Genomic DNA, 21,322 nt, shown 5'->3' with positions numbered 1-21,322 from the left:
TATCATAATAAAATAACAAACAACTGCACTTCTTAGACATCCTGGTGAAGAGACAAGATAACAATTTCAAACTGTCCATTTACAAAAAGCCAGATACTGGATGATATCTACATTATTCTTCAAACCATCATAGGTCACATAAACGTAGCATCATCTCCAAAAAAGAAAAAAAACTGTCTTCTTTTTCATTCTAAGCAGAGTTCTCTCCTGCTCATCTTCTGACATTTCATAAATCCCAAATCTGTCTAATCTTAGAATGTTCATTTTTAAATGTTCTCGCATTTGGGATGGCACACTCCAAATCCTCCATAAGAATTCTTGATTATATACAGAATTTGCACTTATATGCATTTTGTCTACCAAGTCCATGACCATTCTTCTACTTTCCTCTAATCATATAAGAACATGAGCAGCCACTCACCATCGACCTCTGTTCTTTATAACAGCCTTCCTCATACTATTTTCCTCAATAAATACAACCCCCAAGTTTTCGTTTTCTTCTTAACTACTTGCCTCCAACCTGGCATTGTTATGGGTTGTGTGTGACCTCGTGTGTGTGTGTGTGTGTGTGTGTGTGTGTGTGTGTGTGTGTGTGTGTGTGTGTGTGTGTGTGGAATTGATATAAAAATAATAATTCTCTACATGAGCAATATATTACTTAATATATTTATTTCTTAGGCTCTTAAAGAAAGTGCAGATCCAGAACAAGCTAAGATGGCTCATCATTTACTTGGATATTACAATTTTCCTGTAGAATCTCTAATTCTTTTTCCAGATGGAACTGTAATTCACAGTATCAATGCAAACACATTGCTGGACTTTCTGGATGACACCATTGATGCATCTCTGACTGGGTAATTATGATTGAAAACTATAAAATTCTTGTTTGTAAGTACAGTAATTTTAAAACTATTTTAAAAATTCTGTATCTATTTTTTGCATGTATTTTTATCTATGTGTATGTATGCACACACACACACACACACCAGAAATCATTTTGCTGTACCAAAAGTCATTTGACGTAACTAACCCATTCAGAGGTCAGTTAATTGAAGGTTCGTTTGAGGGTCAGATAATTGAGAAATCCTGTACATACATATTTTTTATTATGCTTTCTTTATATTAGTAAGTGTGTCATTTTGTTGCATGATATTTCTTTACCTACTGCAGTTAAAATGCTAAATTCTCCTCATTCCTAGTACTTAGGAATCTAGTACATGGCACCTTCACTTTTGATTAAAATAAAGACTCGTATGCTGAGCTGTCAGAAAGGTAGTGGTGTATCGAGGACTAGAAGTCTCTTAAGTGTAGTGCGTGTTATTGGAAGCTTGTGATACTTTGCAGTTTAGACTTGGGATACGAAGAATCCTGTTTTGTAAAATACTGATATAGTATCCTAGTGATTTGATCAAGGAGTGTATGGCCTTGGTAGAGTTTTCTTTATCTTTCCTAGTGACTCACATATTTGTGTTTAGTGCATATTGGACTTCAAGCAGCAGAGTGAAGACTCTAGTCTAATTCATTTTCTAATTAAAAATATCTCATTTTATTAGATGGATTATCTATGTGATGTGCTGACATTCACCATTCTTCATTCTGGTAGTGTATTTATTTCTGCTCAAGGTTGATAGTAGCCTCTTGGCTGCAGTTATCTGGAAAATTGTACTATAAGAACTATAAGTTATTTTTACTGAGTTTATTTAGCAAAAGATACTCTAAAGGCTTACATATAATACTAGGCAGTTCCAGGCAGTAAGGTCCATTCAGAATTTACTGTCAAATAAGCTATGGGAGAGGAGTCGCACATTTGTGGTAGCATAGAGTGACTCATTTGCTAGCTGGTGACCATTTTACTTTCATTGCGTTATTGTTTGTCTACAAATAATTTATGAGGGCTGTGAAAAAAAAATCAATCTAGTTGTGAGGTTCATGGTGTGATTCAATTTTTGTGGGTGGAAAACAATAGTACTGTAGAAAACAACGACTATATAAGGTTTATGAACATTGCTTAATGAGTGACAGTAAGGTTAGTCAATGGTGTCATTTGTTTAAAGAAAGGCACAACAATGTTCACAATAAAAAGTACAGTAGCTGGCTAAATGTAGCAACAGGCAATCTGGTGAAAAGTGTGAACACCAAAATTCTTGAGGATCGTTATTTTCGAATTACCGAACTTTCTTTTGAATTCCCAGAAATTTCATTCATGAAATTGTGACAGAAAAGTTCAGATATAAGAAATTATCCCAATCCCAAAAGGATAAAGCAGATGGGGGTGGGATAGATCAACTAGATGAGTGTGTGAGTAGTGATATAAAGCAGAGCTATGAGAAAAGAAAACATCATGAAAAAAATAAGGAAAGGTGATCAGCATAAAGTGTAGGTGACTAGTATGGTAAGGAAGGGTAAATCAGATTATGAGAAAAATTAGCTTCCTTTTACTAAGTAGCAAGTAAGAAGAAGAATGATTATGGAAGAATAACTTTAATCATTACTGATGGTAGAAATGTGACAGAAGCAGAACAAATAGTTCCTGATGTGATAGAGAGTAATGTGAGAATTGATGTAGACAAACCGGAGGTTCTCAATATGTTGAAAAATATCAGTGTGAATACAGTAACGGGACTGGATGGCATGTCAACCCTTGTACATGAGAACTGGCAATGTCTCTGATAGAATTGTTTAACGATGTCAGCTCAGACACAGTTCCAAAGGAGTGGAAAGAGGATAAGATATTTCCATTACATAAAAGTGGCTCCATGAAAATTAAATGGAATGAATATAGCACACACAAATAATTAAACACAAGTTTAATTGAACTATATTTTTTATCTCAGGCACTGACACATCATCAGGGATGCAATATTAAAATTATAAAAACATACACAGAAATGCACAAAACAGTAAGTGGGGAAAAAAGTTGAGACCAAAAGCCTAAAATCCTATGGGGGGGGGCACCACCTATGGTTGCTGTTGGCTAGCCTTAGCTGCTGGGCAGGAGGCCTAAGAATTAGTTTCCAAAATCTTGAAAAGTTTAGGAACCATATTTATTGAGATTCAGTTGGATTTTTAAACCTGCTACTAATTCTAAAGAGTCTTTCAAGTTTGTATTTGTTGCAGTGAAGCATAGTGTTTTTTTTTTTATGCAAGGCATCTAAAGCACGGTCAGCTAGACCTGACTGACCATAGTTATGGCAGTGGATGTATTTCTTGTGTTCTTCTAGGCAGATGTTAGCAGATCTCCCAGTTTGACCATAATATAATACTTTGCAAGAACAAGAAACCTTGTCAACACCTGGAACAGAGAGAGGAAAGAAAGATACTTAGGAGAGTGGATAAGAGCAACAAACTTCAGATAAGGGTATGGCAGAGATTATACTTTTTTTTTTTTTTTTTGGAGTACTGGATATTTTTTTTTCTTAGGTGCCTCGGATATAGGGAACAATGATGGTATTACTATAGTCAGCAGTCTATAGACCAATTATTATCTCAGGAGTTGTGGTTAAAGTATTGGGAAAATTGGTTAAAGCTAAGATCTAGGGGTGAGTGGATAGAAATATGATATTCTATTGTGGGCAGCATCACATTTTATAATAGTGACAGCTTAATTCAAAATCATCATCATCATCAAATTCCTGCCAGGTACCCTCGAGGGAGTGTACAGGATATGATAGTACTACGTGAAAAATTTACATCATCACTAACTTCCTATCTACAATTTTTCTCCAAATCAGTCTGTTACTTGTCAAGACTCCAACATTATTAGATCTTATATTTCTATCATCTAAGCCACTTTGTACTGTATCAGTCCACCTATATCTTGGTCTTCCTCTGGGTCGTTTTCCTGCCAACCTGGCAGAGAACACTTGTTTTGCTAATCTTTCCTCGCCCATTCTGTTTAAGTGAGCATACCACCTGAGATTAGCTCTGCTAATGCATTCCTGGATGCTGACAATGTCAAGTTCTTTCCTAATATCCTTGTTTTTAATATGATATTGCCATTGATGCCATCTATTCACACCTCTAATTTTTCTCAGGACTCTCATATCTGCAGTCTCTAGTCTTTGGTCAAGTGTTTTACTTCTGACCCAGCTCTCAGATCCATAAGTTAAAACTGGTTTGAACACCGTCTTGTATACAGCTTGCAGACAGCTGAATTGGATAAGGGAAATGGCTACACCATGAAACTGGTGAACCTTGCAAAGGCATTGACAGACTGTCAGATAGAAAACTGTAACATTAATTGGAGCAAATGGAAATGGATGTAAAGTTGGTGACATTGATAGGGGATTACCCAACAGACAAGCATCAGAGATTAGTATGTGCTGGAATGAAATCTAGGAGAATGAGGATGGCTAATAAAGTGCCTCAAGGCTCTCTACTAGAGTCACTACTCTTTAATTTGTACCTAATGATATAGGGAATGATTTAAAGGAAGATATTCAGTTGTTTGCATGATGCAAAAGTTGGGAGGGGAGGGGAATAGTTGATAATGGTGATGTCGATATCCTGTAGGATGTTTTAAGTAAATTTGCAATGTGATCAAAAGATAACTGTTGTCAATTTATCCTGCAGAATGTAAGATTATGCACTTCAGGATGAAAAGATTGCATACTATGTATTACATTGATAGTATACTGGAATACAGGAAATTGATGAGGCTAGGGATTTGGGGGTGGTAGTGGATAGAGTGTGAAAATGGGTATATTGCAAACGTTGGTAAAATATCTCCAAGTTCTTCAACTTGGATGTTGAAGAACACACTGAAAACTAAAGGTAGGGAGGAAATTATTATCTCTCTTTATGAAGTTATGATTTATCTACATCTTGACTACTATTCACAGATTTGGTCACCTGAGTTTCTTGGGCATCAGAAGGTGGTGAAGAGGATCCAGAGATGAGTGACCAAGCTGATGGCATTTCTGTAGAATACTCATTATGAGAATAGATTGAAGCTATGTAGGTTGTAAAGTTTAGTTGAGAGACCAAAAATGATGGGATATGACAGAAACTTATAAGTCACTGAAGAGGTTCTATAAGATTGACACAAAAGAAAAATTTTAATACAAGATGAATAGAGAGAGAAAATTAGAAGGTTCATCCCTGGAAGTTATGTAAGAGTGTGGTGAATAATGATTAGTATGAGTCTCTCACTATGAGACTTCTGACTCCATGGAGATATGTCTGTAAAAATTATATAATGATAAATATACCTCTGTATATGCTTCTCCCTTGTCTGATACTCATACGTTGTCATTGTAGCACTTAAGCGAATTGTGTCCAGTTCTGTATCCTTGTCCTCATTAACTCTCAAACATTTCACCACGCTCCGGACACAAATTAGCCTATACCTCGTAGCGTTAGTTTTACTTCCTTTGTGAAACGGAACAATTTTACCCTCTTTTCACTCCTTTGGGACTCACCTTTAAATAGTAGATTAGTAACTGCCTCCTCTTCAGAGATACTAATCGACTGTTTTCATCCATTATCTTCCCATAATCATCCATCCATTATTATTTCATCCATTATCTTCCCTGTGTGAGACCACAACCCTGCTTATTGGAGGCCTGAAGTGGCTTGAAAAAGTTTCATGTTTGATCTTTAGAGCATTATTTCCAGATTATGTAAAAACAGAATAAAATTACAAAAAAAATATATGAAATAGATAAAAGGGGGAGATATTTAGCCCACCCACGGTACAAACTTTCCATAGGTTTACTAATAACCTTTCGTGGGGCGAGAACCACATAAAAAAGTACATTTTTAATTTTAAATGCTAGAAGTTTTAGTGATGTTTAATTTTTATCTTTATATACTTTTAAATGTTGACCCACATTTTCAAATTAATCTTCATCACAATTTCTGTAGTTAATCTGCTAGTATTGGTCATTGATTTTAATTTTAAATGTTGGCCTAGTGGTTAGCCTATCTGCTCTCTAACCAAAAGGCTGCAGGTTCGAATTCCACCTTGTGCATGGATGTTTTTGATTGTCTGTAGAAATACTAGTGGTGGTGGTGGGCGGTAGATGACGGTGATGATGATGGTAGTTGCAGTTCATTGTAGTTGGTGGATTGACGGGGAGGTCAATCTACCACCTAATAGTAGCACAGTGGTGCAGTGGAAGTCCATGAGGTCCGTGGATCGAAACCATGTTATGTTAAAAGATTTTTTGAGCTTGTGTAGCTCAGTAGAAGTGGTGTTTGCATTCCTCAGCACTACCCCCCCCCCCCCCAAAGAGAGAATGTCATTAGTTTGATTCTAGTCACTGACTAGAGAAACTTTTAGGACCTATGTAGCTCAGTAGAAGTGGTGTTTGCACTCTACAGCGCTTGACCACATGGAAAAAGGCTTATAAGTTTGAGTCTAGTCGCCGACTGGAGGAACATTTTTCGCCGGCCTGGTTGGCCAAGTGGTTAGTGTATTCGCTCTCCAGCCAAAAGGCTGTGGGTTCAAATCCCACCATAGGCGTGGATGTTTCTGATTATCTGTGGAAATACTAGTAGTGGTGGTCGGTAGATGGCATTAATGTAATTGCGGTTCATTGTGGATGGTGGATTTGAGCAGTGGAAGCAGAGTTGTAGAGTAGGTGCCCTCCCTCAATGAGTCTTTGGACTCCTTGGAGGTGTCAAGTAATAATAATAATAATAAATACTAGAAGTTCTAGTGATGTTTAATTTTTATCTTTATATACTTTTAAATGTTGACCCACATTTTCAAATTAATCTTCATCACAACTTCTGTTGTTAATCTACTGGTATTGGTCATTGACAGCATCCAATAATATACTTAGAAATGGTATAAGAAAATATATAAGTACAATAAAACTGTATAATTGTTGATTGATAACAACTAGTTCAGAAGGAATAACTATTGGTCTTCAGTGATAGAAGCTACATTTGAAACAAAGTATGAATATATAACAGTTGGCTAACTCCATGTGTTGAGGCTTAAGTGCTGTGAGGACATCATGTTGGAGGCTTATGGATTGTATACAATCCATGTGGGTTTAGAGTCACCCACGTGGTTAGCTTAGTATTGTGTGGTATTTGTGTATATGTTACATTGGTTTTTATGTAATCCCTGACGATGTCTCAGTGACTGAGACAAAATATAGGAAGTATTAAAAATCTGTTTTAATCCTTCCGAGTGCTGTATACAATCCATTAAACTTCCAACATGAAGTTGGCTAACTGTTTGAGGCAAGTGCAACATGCTGATAGATGAAAGGAATTTATTATTCATTAATTTCATTATTCCACTTGAAATGATTCCAATCTGACAAATTATGCATAGCACAAATAACAGTAGTGTATTAAAAATAAAGCAAAACAAATTGCAAATACTTAGGATCAGAATTCCCCACATATTTGGATGGGTTAAACCATCATCATTTCATGTTAAAAAGTCAAGCAGTTCATATTTATATTTATCTGTATATTTGTGTCTACAGTTCACTTTTAGAAGTGAACTGTAGACACAAATATACAGATATTAGTGGGGGGGGGGGGGGAGAAAGAGTTTGAAAATAAAAACCAACCTTGAGATGCATTGTTGGTAGACTCTGAAGAAAGCAGTGATTGATTCAGCCATGTAGTGAAATTGATTACAACGACAAGCATAACCATGAAGTTGACTAATTCTGAGTCAACTTCATGGTTGACTCGGAATTAATGAACAGTCATAGAAAAGAAGAAAGGCTACTAAAAGTTCCTGGCAAGTAAGTCAGCATGTGCTTTAATAGAACACAGCCAAAAATGTAGGAAAATGAAGCAATTTGTAAAAGCAGCTGAACAAAAGGGAAGAATTTGATAAAAAAAGAGAGATGATAAATCAAGAGAAAATGTTTTGTATTGAAAAAAAAATGCTCACATATGAATGAAGGAGTAAAAGGAATCAGATAGTGGAAAAAATGACATAAGAAGCAAAGATAGTCTAGATGTCTGCAGTAATTAATTTGAAAGATTGTTAAATGAAACAAGAAGACAAAAGGTTGATAAAAAAGATTCAAGAGGAATGTAGTCAGGAATAACATCAGCACTTGATGCAGGGGGAAAAAGCCTTCAAATATCTGAAATGTGGAAAGGCAGCTGGAGTAGATAGATAAATCACATCAGAGGATGTGATTGCAAATGGAATGTCGAATCACCCATTTGGTAAGAGTGATTATGAAGAGCTTAGGAGACAACTGGGAGCTATTAGATGGAAAGGAGACAGATACTGCTTGGACACCGATCAAGAGATATTTAACAGCAGCAATGCTTGAGTTTATTCCAAAAGTGAAAAGGCTAATGAAGGTATGAATAAAATGGATGAACAAAGGAATTAAATATGAAATATGGAAGATGACACTATGACAATATAAGATGAATATTAGTAATAATCAGTTGCATGAAAAAAATGAATAAAAAAAAGCAGGCCAGTAAGTGACTCAGTAAAAGACACATGAGCAGAAATTGGCCAACCAGGCCAAGAAAAATCCTAGTGAGTTCTTTCGATATCTAGCAAGCAAAAGAATCACTATAGGAGGATGATGTTATTGATGACAGTGGTAGATTGGTAACTGATGCAGAGAATATAGTTGAACTATTCAGTCAGCAGTTTATTGAGGTTTTTCATCATGAGAAGCCAGAGCATGGAATATGGTAGTTGAGGAGGGACTTATAGTGAGTGAGCAGGAGATACGTGAGGAATTAAGTAAGCTTGATGTTAATAAGGCATTTGGACTTGACAACATATCACCACGTCTTGAAGAAATACCCCAGGGAATTAGCAGCACTTCGTGTGCAAACTTTGTTTGTTTACACTTGGATAAAGGATTATTATTATTTCGTGACACCTCCAAGGATTCCAAAGACTCATTGAGGGAGGGCACCTATTTTATAACTCCCTGCCTCCACCAACTGAACTGAACTGCTACTACCATCATCATCTACACCAATGCCATCTACTGTCCACTACCGCCACCACCATGACTAGTATTTTTTGTCTTATTCATCATCTATACGGATCACATTTTGAAAGAAAGTGGCATCAAGCCTTATATTAAATTGGGAATGTCAAACTTAGCTCTTTGCTTTATGCAGATGATGATGTACTCCTAAACACATCTAGTGCAAGTCTCCAGGTTTCACTAACCCAGTTGAATAGCAGCTGTAACAATTTTAAGCATGAAAATCAGCAATAAAAAGACCAAACTATGAAAATATGCAGTAGCATAGAAACACATCACCTGCATTCTTGAATGAAAAGCCTACAGAACAGGTAAAATATTTCAGCTATTTAGGCACAGTTTTTGTGAAGATGGCATTTTAAATCTGGAAATAAACAACAGAATAAGCAAAATTGGTATGGTGGGTAGCCAGCTGAATAATGGAATAAGAGAGAAATTACCCAAAATACAAACTAACAGTATATAAGACCGTGTTTAAACCAGATTTAAGTTATGCATCTGAGAGTTGGGTTAGAAATAAAGCACTTGAGCAAGGGCTACAGATATGAGGGTTCTGAAAAAATTAGGGGAGTGAACTGATGGTGTCAATGGCAGAATCATGTTAAAAATGAAGATATTAGAAAGGAACTTGACATTGTTAGCATTCAAGAATGTGTCAGCAGAGCTAATCTAAATATAATGAGTGAAGAAAGGTTAGTAAAACATGTGTTTGATGCCAAGATGGCAGGAAAGAGACCCAGAGGAAGATCAAGGTCTAGGTTGATTGAGTTGGTCAGAAGTGCCCTAAAAGCATGGAATGTTAGATATGACAATATCGAAGTGCTCACATGTAATAGATTGACTTGGAGTGAAATTGTTGATAGGAGATGAATAATAATGTAAACTTAATCATGATGATATTTCCTGTGTTTATTGAAAAGCAGGCTACTTCAACCAAAGATTATATTTTTTTAAAAATGTAAGAGTTTTTGTGCCAGGAAGAAAAAACATTAAACACTAACCTCTTGCTGATTGCAAGTGAGAGACATGTAAAGATGCATATGAAAGGAATTGAAACATTTGTCAACACTTAAATATATATGATTTTTAACCATTATATATTTTCTTGCTATCGTAAATATAGTACACTATGTAAATACTTGGATTTGGGCTCTTGTTATTAGAAATGTTATTTCCAGGAAATTTTCCATGCTACTCCTCTAAATTAATATTAATTTTTATAGCTATTTTGCCTATTTTTCTTTAGGAGTACCCCTTGTATAATGTCATTGGCTTTTTACCCAATTCTTTAAAGCTCAATTCTTTGCTTTAGAGAATTGAGTAACAATGATGTTATTATAAGGTGTGCTTCTAAAGAAAAATAGGCAAAATAGCCATAAAAATTAATCTTGTTATTAGTCTTACAAAACATTTTTTAAGTGATAATTAATATTTTTTCTAAATGTTTATATATATATATATATATATATATAATTCAAGTAGAGTAATTTATTTCCATGCATACAAACAGGCTAATTTGAAATTATGTATTATTTTGAGTTTTAGTGATCCTGTAGAAAAAAGTTATCTTTCATTTTTGAAAGAGGGTCTTCAGAAAGCTGATGCATTTAGAGAAAAGCAAGAATTATAATTGTAAGTAGTGATTTTTTTGTGTGCTAAGAAATGCTTAAATAAATATATTTATTATCAGTTAATTTGAAATGTTATATTCAGAACTAAACACATCTTCCAGTAGGACCACAATCCCATCACCTTCAAAGGCTTCTGTATAAGAAGTGATCACCTTAAAGAACACAGACTTGCCTCTTCTGAGCTGATGTCATATGTGTGTATATATATATATATATATCAGATCAATACTGAATATTAATCAGATTAGCTTTCTTTTATCTTTATAAATGTACTAGACAAGAAATTATATTCTTGTTTTAATCTAAGCATAAAAGATTGAAAATCAATTAAATTAATGCAGAAGTCATAAGACTTCTGCATTAATGCCTACATGGATGAAATCTCAATAAAGATTGAAACCATTCTGTGTGGTGATCCATAATGCAGAATGTAAGAAAATGAAGCACTGTGTAAAACTTGTTAAATAAAAACCATGGAAAGACTTTGGTAAGAGCATAGAAAATAAATATCAGGATGATAGAAAAATGTTCTGGAGGTTATTTAAAAAACTTAGAAATGGAGGAAATAGGACTGTAAAGTAATTAAAGATGATAAAAGTGCTTTTCGGGAGGAAAACCCCCAAAATAAACTGGGGAAAAATCCTGCTGTCCATGCCCAAGACTGGCTTGGGTTATGGCTGAGGAAGATCCTTGAACTCCTCACGTTGTCAACAGGAATCGAACCTTGGACACTCCTTCCCCAGGCATATGGTTGCGAAGCGCATAGCCACTAGGCTAGCTGCACGGACCTAGTGCCTTATACATGTAGAAATCATTGCATGGGTCCAAACTGGACAAACACGAAGTCGAAATCATTCTCTCTTCGTGAACATTTCCATTAGAAAGCACATTTCTGGCATCAACTTATTTAAATAACATTGTTGCTCTTACATTCACACCATTCCTCCCTTTATAATTTAGTTTCCTGACTCTCTGTGCTAGATCTCATACAATCTATTAGTTTTTCTAGAGTCCTGATAGAGCCTCCGTAGCTCAGTCAAGGTTTTTCACCCAGAGGCTCGGGTTTTTCGTCTCCTGGAGCAGGCGGGCCAGCTCCTGAACACACATGGATTACAGTCATGAATACATCCCAGCCATATGCTGGTCACGAGCCCGGATAAAATTGGGGGGTTGGGGAAAGCAGTGGTGAACTACCCTGTAAAAATTTCACCACGAATACTTTGTGGACAATGCCTACAAAGTCACCTACAGTCAGAAAACGACTGAAAGGGAAGATCAGATCAGATCATGTAGAAACACAGCAACAGAAAGGCAAATAATATTATTTTGATAACCTCCATGAAGTCAACAGACTCATAAAGGGAGACCCAATCGACCACCAGCAAGTCTGTCATAATTAGCTTTGAAGTTATTTACATTACACTGCATTCACAGTGTACTCTGGTAATGCATTCCACTCTCTGACAACTCTCCACAAAAAATATCTGCTCCTCACACCCTTCTTCACCACATCTTTATGCAACTTCCAGGGATGGTCTCTTGTTCTTCCCATCTTAACATCTACTCTTTGTATAATTCCTTCTGTATTAATCTAATAGAATCCCTTAACTCACTTAAAGGTCTCTATTATGTCTTCTCTTTTCCTCCTATACACCTCTGTAATCCACATTCTCTTCATAACCAACACTCCAGAGTCCTGATATCACTTTGGTTATCATCTTTGGACCCTCTTTAGTGTTTCCACATTACAATGAATGAAAACTAGGTAACCAAATCTTAGCACCTCCACCACCACCTTATCTCTACATATAAGTGTACTTTTTATCATAACAGCAATACAATGTGCAATCTTTGCAACACTCTTGATGTACCCATGGAACTTTAGTCCACTGTCTACCATCATTCTAAGATCCTGAATCTCATTCACTTCATGAAGTACAGCTTCATCAATACAGTACATAGCCTTATATCTTTCTTTCCCAAAGTGTAACACCTTACATTTATTAATATTAAAACTGTAACCCCCACTCATTTATTCAAGCTAAAAGTCTATTCAAATCTTCCTGTAGAGAATTAATATCAGCACTTCTAATTCTACCTAACTTTGCATCATCGGCTAACATTTGAAGATCCCAGTCAATCCACATGAAATATCATTAACAAACAGGTTAAACAGTGGAGGCCCAAGAACAGAAACCTGAGGCATGCCACTGGTCACCTTTAAGAGCCAATCTCTGATCAATCAAACTAATATACTATCTATTCCTATCTTCTGCAGTTTGTATGCTAACCTATCATGTAGTAATCTATCAAATGCTTTTTGCAAAGTCCAAGAATATCACTGTATGTGATTCTCCCTTATGCAGTACATTTGTCACCTTATCATAAAACATAAGCATATTCCTAAAACAAGACCTGCCCTTCACCAATTTTTCCAACACTTTGATTATAACTGCAGATGTATAGACCAGTCTATAATTGAAAACTTCAGTTCTCAAACCAAGCTTATGGAGAGGTATTATTTTGTCTTCTTTTTACACTTTAGGAACCTTCCCAACTGTAAGACTTTCATTAAATAACCAGGTTAAGGGCATGGCTAACTCTTTTGCACATTCTTTAAAAATACATGGCAATATGTCATCCATTCCCACATCCTTATTAACATCTAACCCAAACAACATTTGATACATCTCTGACTCTTTCACCTTTAATTCTCCTAATTCTTGTCTCCCTTCTACATGTTGCACAACATCATTCACACCACTATGATATACACTGATGAAGTGTTCATTAAATAATTCCACCATATCATTTGTTATGGTTACTCTGCTATCATAATGAAATCAAATGGTTGCATTAATTGAGTCTGTTCACCCAAAAATTGTTGGAATAAGTGAGACATGGTTGAATGAAGACGACATCCTGACAAAAATAGAGATGGAAAGGTATGATGTGTTTCATGAGGATAGAAAGGATAAAAAGGAAGGGGGGGAGGGGTGCTATTATGTCCACACAAAATAGAGATGCGAGAGGAACATAGTACTAGTGGTTTTGAGGCAGTGTGGTGTGAGATAGAGGTGAATAGAATGAAATACTTAGTTGGATATTGTTATAGACCTGGTAATGTGGATAGTAGTAACTATGAAATGTATAATCAAATTAGCCAAACAAATAAGAAAAGGGTGATTTTAATTATGGCAACATAGACTGGGATGATGAGCTAGCAACTGGAAGTAAAGAAAATGAGTTTCTTGAGGTTTTGAGGGACAACTATCTCAGGCAGTATGTAATAGAGGACACATGAGAATTGAGGGTCTTGGATTTGATCATCTCATCAGAGGATGTAATTATAAATGAGGTGTCAAATCACCCTCCATTTGGTGAGAGTGGCCATGAAGTGATTACCTGGGTGGTTGCCTGCAGCGTGAGTACCTCTGTGAGAAAAGGATATATGTGGAACTACAAGGCTGGTGATTATGAGGAGCTCAGGAAACAGATTGCAGGTGTAGCATGGAATGAGGAGTTAGCTGGAAAAGAGATCAATGCAGCTTGGGGGATAACATCATAACACTAATTACGGGTATAGACCATATTGGTCTGTTCCGGTCTCATTGTCCATCCAATATCCTTTTTTGAGGTCTACCATGGCTTCTTTTTCCAATTGGCTTATATTTTAGTATTTGTTTTGGATGTCGGGTGTTGGCCATTCGGTTTACATGTTCAATCGATTTTTGCTTATAATTGTTTAGTTTTTCTTCTATTGATTTTGTTTTTAGTTCTTTTAAAATGCCTTCGTTCCTTTTTTGATCTAATAATGTGTATTTTGCAGTTCTTCTCATAAATCTCATTTCACTTGTTTTTATTCTATGTTTATCTTGTTTGTTTATTGCCCAAATTTCACTGCCATATAATAATGTGGGCACTGCTTAAAGTATTGTGTATTTTCAAGCGTGTTTATTTTTGTACTATATTTGGGTTGAGTGTTCTATTTATCAGGTCTATAATCTGTAAAAATTTTGAAGTTTTAATTTTGTCTTTTTCTCCTTCATATGATATTTCACATCCAAGATAACTGAAAGTATTTATCTGTTCTATTATTTTATTATTAATAACTATTTTGCTTCTAACTGGAGTTTGTCCACAAAATGCTATTGTTTTAGTTTTATCTATGGAAATTTTCATTCCAAACTGTTCTACTATAATGTTTAAATTATGTATTGCTCTTTGTAAATTGTCTTCCTTATCTGATATTATTACCTGATCATCTGCAAATAATAGTGTGTTTATTTTGTTCTTCCAGGAAATTTCTATACCTTGATTGTTTAAGGTGTTCCACTGTATTAATATTTCATTAATGTAAATATTAAAAAAATGTTGGAGACAGAGGGCATCCCTATCTTACTCCTTGGTTTATAGATTGTTTTTCAGACAACTTTTCATTTATTTTTATTTCATTATCTTTATATATATTCAATATTGCATGTAGTACAATAGTAGGTATATATATTCTTTGTAATATATCAAACAGTATATATCTTTTTACTTTGTCAAATGCTTTTTCGTAATCTATAAACAAAAGATGAGCTTCCAAATTAAATTCTCTTCTTTTTTCTGTGAGTAGTTTTAAACAGAAAGCTGCATCCATTGTAGAGCATCCTTTTCTAAATCCATTTTGACATTCTAATAATATTTTTTCACTCTATATTTTTAGTTTTTCATTAAGTATTCTGCTATATATTTTGTAGCATGTATTCAATAAACTAATACCTCTGTAGTTAGCAGGTTTTGTTTTATCCCCTTTTTTAAATATAGGTATTACTATAGTTGTATTCCATTCTATTGGTATTTGTTCATTTGTATATATTTTATTTAAAAATTTTAGTAATCTTTGATGAAATTTTTTTCCAGCAAATTTATACAGTTTGGAGTTTATCCCATCTTCTCCTGGTAATTTGCCATTTTTTATTTTATTTAGTGAAAGAAATGAAAATTTAATGAAAGAATTAAAGAACCCTTTAATTCTTTCATTGTTATCATATCATTTAAAGTATTTTGTAAGTTTCTGGTGTAATTATTTTTGATGCCAGTATTATCTGTCCAAAGATCTGTAAAGTAATCCAAGAACTCTATAGGATATTTTATTTATGGGATATTCAAGAACTATCTAGTAGAAGCAATGTCTGAATGTATTCCAAGGATCAGAAGGTTAAATAAGGTAGGTTTGAAATGGATCAATGAAGAGATTAAGCATGAGAGAAGTGGTAATAACCATTTCCATGAGAATTACAAAGACCAGGCAAGGAGAGTGACTTGGTTGGTAAGGATAGCAAAAGTGAAGTATGGGCAGCAGTTAGCTAATGAAGCCAAAAAGAATGCTATGGAGTTTTTTTGGATATGTAGCCAGCAAAGAAAAGAATGATTATGGAAGAATGACATTGATTGGAGAAAATGGTATAAGGACAACTGCTGCGGAAGATAAAGTAGAGATACTTAATGAGCAGTTCATAAGGTCTTTCATTCTTGCTAATGTGACATCATGGAGAGATTGAGAGCAGTTGATGATGGAGAAGTGAGAGAGACTGACTGTAAGTGAGCAAGAGGTGTATGGGGAATTGAGCAGACTTGATGTTAATAAGGCTGTAGGACTTGATAATATATCACCATGTATTCTGAAAGAATGTGTCAGGGAGTTGACATCTGCCTTGACATTTTTTTTTAATATGAGTCTTGCATTCGGTCAATTTCCAAAGGAGTGGAAGGAGGGCAGGATTGTGCCGCTTCATAAGGGAGGTGATCGAAGGTGATCGAAGGCTTAAGGTGATCGAACTTAAGCATCAAATTATAGGCCTATCTGTGTGCAGGTGTTGTGGTTAAGTTGTTGGAGAAGCTGGTGAGAACTAGCATTCAGAATTGCATTGACGACAATGGTATTATCTTTGATAGACAGCATGGATTTGCTGAAGGGAGGTCATGTTTTAGTAATCTACTTACTTATTGTAATAAGGTGACAGAGAATTTGAGTGTGTTTAAGGCATGATATGATGAGCTGTGTGTATGACGAGGACCTCCTAGATGAGTCTTTGACTACATGGAGTCTTGAGTTAATAATAATAACTATCCACCAGTGTCAACCTGCCGTGATTATTAATTATTTTCTTCTTGCTTGCCACATAGCAGAAAAATTCCCTTGGATGATCTTTGTCCTGCCTGGCTACTCTCCTCTCATATTCTACTTTTTCGTTTTTTAACCATGCTTGTTACTTTTCTAGCCTGCACTTTATATTCTTCATGCATCTGTCTACTGCAGACTATCTTGTACTTCCTGCATAGCAATTTGTAAAACTGCTTGCTTGATTTCACTGTTTTGATCCCTTTCTTGCAGAAATGCAACTTGAATATGTCTTGATATGTCATTCTCCACCAAACCATAACATCACTCTGCATCAGTGATGCAGAGTGATGACTTCTTTGAATCATAGATGCTATGACACTTGCTGTGCAGCCATCCAAGGCTTATATTCGATCATTTGGACAGTTAAACAATTCTTCGTTGGTGAAAATCTTCTCATCTGGGTTGAGGATATCTCTGTCTGTTGTTTGCTTACCACCAGAGAAGTGCCTTTGATTTATCACCCTTTGCTGCATAAGTTGTGGTGTTAGGAATTGTCCAGTAGAATGATATGCTCTCACTCTCAGGTCATCAGTTAGTACACATGACATCATTATCTGCTAAACATTCATCTCTTGTGACATCAATTTCTGTGTTTTCACAGGATTATGGCAAAAGCATGCCTTTACAGCCCTCACAGACTGTTGTATTCCAACGTAGCATGGTCGGCCCATTCTTTGGTGGTCAGATACATCTTCTCTATCATTATAACAGTTAATAGTCTGATACACAAACATCCCGAGTGTTTTTAGTGTGTTGAAAATAACAGATGGTTGCATTCCAACCTTGTGAAGTGCAATTATAGCAACAAGTTCCCATATTCTCCCCACTACATGTTAACCTGTACAGCTAGCCAACAACATTCACATATATAGTTAGTTGGCTATGTACGCGAATGTTGGCTGTGCACAATATCACTAATGGAACCAGGTTCATGCAATTCTGTGGGCAGCACAGAAATTGTAACAGTATTTATGGCAAGACTGTTGTACCAATTGGTAAGTTAGCTCTTTTTTGTTGTTTTTGTTATTTTTTACCCATACTAGTATTTTTCCCACACAGATTATTATATATTCCATGTGTGCCACTCTTCTTATGGATCATTCCCAGTCATTCAGAATAAAGGTTTTACTTGAATGGAATAATAACAATGCTATGACTGCAGTTTTCTTTACTTTTACTTAATGAATTGATATTACAAAAATACCATTAAGAGAAAATCTTTTCATTTATATATTATATCGTCACTTTTCTTTTTATATCGTTTTGTTTCATTTTGAAATGAAAATATATAGCAGCTTTTACAGGTTAACTGTAAAGTTAACTATACAAATACAGCAATCCTTCGAGTAATGCACCTAATGTGTTCTTTAAAACAGGCATATTAATGGAAAATGCACTAATCAAATATAATAACCTACAGGAAAAAATATAATTCATTTCTCAAATTTCTTTTTTGACCCTTAATTTTTTTTTTTTTATAAAAGAATTAGGGTATGTCTCAGGGACATAGTTAAAGGAAAACCATGAAGCTGAAAGACAATAAAACATATTCAGAATATAAATTTATTAATCTACTTCTTAATAAAGAATTGAGCTAATGTAATTTGGTGGGCATTCTGTTTCTTTTTTTCCTACAACTGGTGGTATGGTCCTATTGTCTTTTCTACTCCTCTGCAAATTTTACTGCTTCTCTCTTCATAAGGGTCAGCCTCTAAGCATTGCTGCTTAAAAACTTTGATTGTTACCGTACTAGGGATATGATGGTGCATTCTTGGCCATGGTATATTTATGACTGTAGCCGTGTGTGTGTGTGTGTGTTCACGAGACAGGTTTGCCTGTTTTGAGGGAGGAAAAAACCCTTCACTCCCATATGAGACTGGTTAACTCACCTTTTGAAAGAGACCAGATAAAGATTCCTCATGTCATAGACACGAATCAAACCCAGATCATTCCGAAGGGCTTCGTCTATACTGATTGAGCTATGGAGGCTGTATTTTCAAATTGTTTCTGTGAAATCTCTTTTGGCTGACTGTCAGTGGTTAAATTTTCTTCATATCCTTCAGGATCTTCCTGCTGTGCATCTAAATTTAGCAGGTCGGAATCACTCAATTCTCTTGGTTATCATTGTCAATCTCATCAAAACCCAGTTCACGCCCGATGGTGGCAATTTCCTCAACAACATTATCCATTTCATTTGAAAAGCCTCTAACATCATGTGCTTCCAAATGGCTTGCATATTGCTAGCCATTTGTAGTGATGTAGTAATTTCATTACAACATTGATGAATATTTTCAGCAGCAGATTTAACATTAAATTTCTTCCAGAATTCTACTAATATCATAGAATTCTCTCCAGATGTTGCTTCTATTGCCTGTTTAAATGTTCTTCTCAGTTAGTATGCCTTAAAGGTTGTGATAATCTCCTTGTCCATAGGTTGTATGAAAGAAGTTGTATTTGGCAGTAAAAATATCCCTTTAATGTTCTCACAGAATGAATCAAGAGAAGTAGGGTGGCCAGGTGAGTTGTCTAAAATAAGCAGAGCTTTAAAATCAAGATTATTTCATTTGCAAAAATTCTCAACTCTTGGATGAAAATAACTTGCAAACAATCTTTTGAATAAAGCTTTAGTAATCCATGCTTTCTTGTTGGACTTCCAACTGATGGGAAGGGAAGCTTGATTAATGCCATTGGGGGTCCTAGGATTTTGTACCCTATAAACTACCAAGGGTTTTAACTTTAGATCACCTTCTTCAATCACCTAATAGAAGAGTCATTCTATCCTTTGCGACTTTATAACCAGGCTGAGATTTCTCTGATTTGGTTAGAAAAGTCTTGGAAGGCATTCGCCTCCAAAAAAAAGGCCAGTTTCATCGACATTAAATATTTGTTGATTGCAACAGCTTTCTTCCACAATTTTCTTCAAAATTTCTGGATAATTTGCAGCCACCATCTGCACTTGCAGCTTCGCCTGTGATTCGAACATTATTTAGGCTATTTCTCTTTTTGAAATGCTCAAACCACCCAGCACTAGCATGGAATTCTTCTTTTCCATCATTGATAGCCCTTTCTTTCAAAGTTGCAAAGAGACTTAATATTTTGATTTAATAAGGTCAGTGCTTAGTAGGATCTGTTTATGGTTACAATCTTTGATCTGTGTAGAAAGAAGTCTCTCTAATTCAATCATTATAATACTTTAATTTTGAGTGGTCTGCATGCATGATGAACTTGAGGCAACCTTACCTTTCTCTTTATATTCAGCAGCTTTTGCTTAAATTGCTCTTATAGTTGATCCACCCATTTTGTGTTCTTGTCCTATTTTTGCTCTAGACTCACCTTGTTCATTTTTCTTTATTAATTCAAGTTTTTCTTCCAATGAGAATCTTTTTCACACTTCCACTTTTTTGCTCACTTTTAATTTTTTTAATTTTAATTTAACTCATGGTTAAAGGTTGGGAAAATACTTTAAAATAAAAAAGTAAGGAAAACAATTATCAAGGAGGCATGAGATATGATTTGCAAAATGCAATGTAATTAGCATTGGATAATTTTGGCAGTAAATTTGAAACATGGCGTACATGGAAATAGTGTAGTATGCCATTAAAAATGACTCTATAAAATGTTTTAGATTGGTAACTAAATTATTTCATCTAGTGAGTGATTTTTAAAAATAGTTAGCTATAAAAATATATAGATAGAAAATTTTTAAAATCTGTAACATTTATTTTTAAGATGTATATAGGTGCACTAATCGAATTTTAGAGGGGCATTAATTGCATTTGGGTACAGAAAAAAAAATGCACTAATCGGAGATGCATTAATCAAGGGATTGCTATATTATTCAAGAAAAACTTCAAGTGTTTGAAAACAACAACAAAACCTTTGGAGTCTCAGTGGCAAACTGTGAAGACAACATTGATTGATTCATCTAGAGAGGCATGTGGTGAAGCTGTCTTCAAGAATAAAAAAATCAGAACTCCATGGCAGACTCAGGAAGCTAGAGAGGCAGTCTTGGGAAAGAAGTAAGCATATCAAAAGTTCCCTGCAAGTAAATCAGTGTTCTGAGAAAATACAGAGAAAAATATAAAAGAGTGGAGGAGTGATGTAAAATTAGCTGAGTGTAATCAATCAGTAGACTTTAGTAAGGATACAGAAGGTAAACATCAGGAAGGTACAGAATGTTTTGAAGGCAATTGAAAAAGCTAGAAATGGAGGAAAGAATACATTAAAAGGAATCACATGAAAATGAAATGTAAAATATTCTGAATATCTGAAGTAATTACTTTGGAAGACTTAAATAAAACAAGCAGTGACAGAACACTGATAGAAAATATTCAATATTGAATATCATCAGTTGTTTACTGATGATGCAAAATTTGGGTGGGCAATAGTTGATAAAGGTGATGTAGATATCCTGCAGGATGATTTAAATAAATTGGCATTGTGGGCAATAATGATTGTCAATTTAATGTTGCAAAATGTAAAATTATGTGCTTCAGATTGAAAAGGTTGCATACTGTGTATTATATTGATGGTACTTGATTGCAGTAAGATGAGGCTAGAGACTTAGGGAT

At 35.1% G+C, this 21,322-nt stretch overlaps 1 protein-coding gene across 2 annotated transcripts in view; it reads left to right on the top strand.

Moving 5' to 3' along the window:
* Window positions 1–21,322, top strand: part of LOC150102163 (selenoprotein N-like) — an 82,523-nt gene that overhangs the window by 56,416 nt on the left and 4,785 nt on the right. The window contains exons 7-8 of one of the 2 annotated variants that reach the window (XM_090399315.1): window positions 679–854; window positions 10,494–10,580. In XM_090399315.1, the coding sequence (XP_090255441.1) occupies window positions 679–854; window positions 10,494–10,578 (261 nt within the window). In that variant the 3' untranslated portion in view covers window positions 10,579–10,580. Of the gene's footprint in view, window positions 1–678; window positions 855–10,487; window positions 10,581–21,322 lie in introns of both variants that reach the window. The other variant, XM_090399314.1, reaches the window with a different exon arrangement.

The sequence above is a fragment of the Typopeltis vanoorti genome, chromosome 10, assembly GCF_054136105.1.
Source record: "Typopeltis vanoorti isolate ZY-2024b chromosome 10, IOZ_Tvanoo_1.0, whole genome shotgun sequence".
NCBI lineage: Eukaryota > Metazoa > Arthropoda > Arachnida > Uropygi > Thelyphonidae > Typopeltis > Typopeltis vanoorti.
The sequence above is the reverse complement of the archived record's forward strand: the minus strand, read 5'-3'. Positions and strand labels throughout refer to the sequence as shown.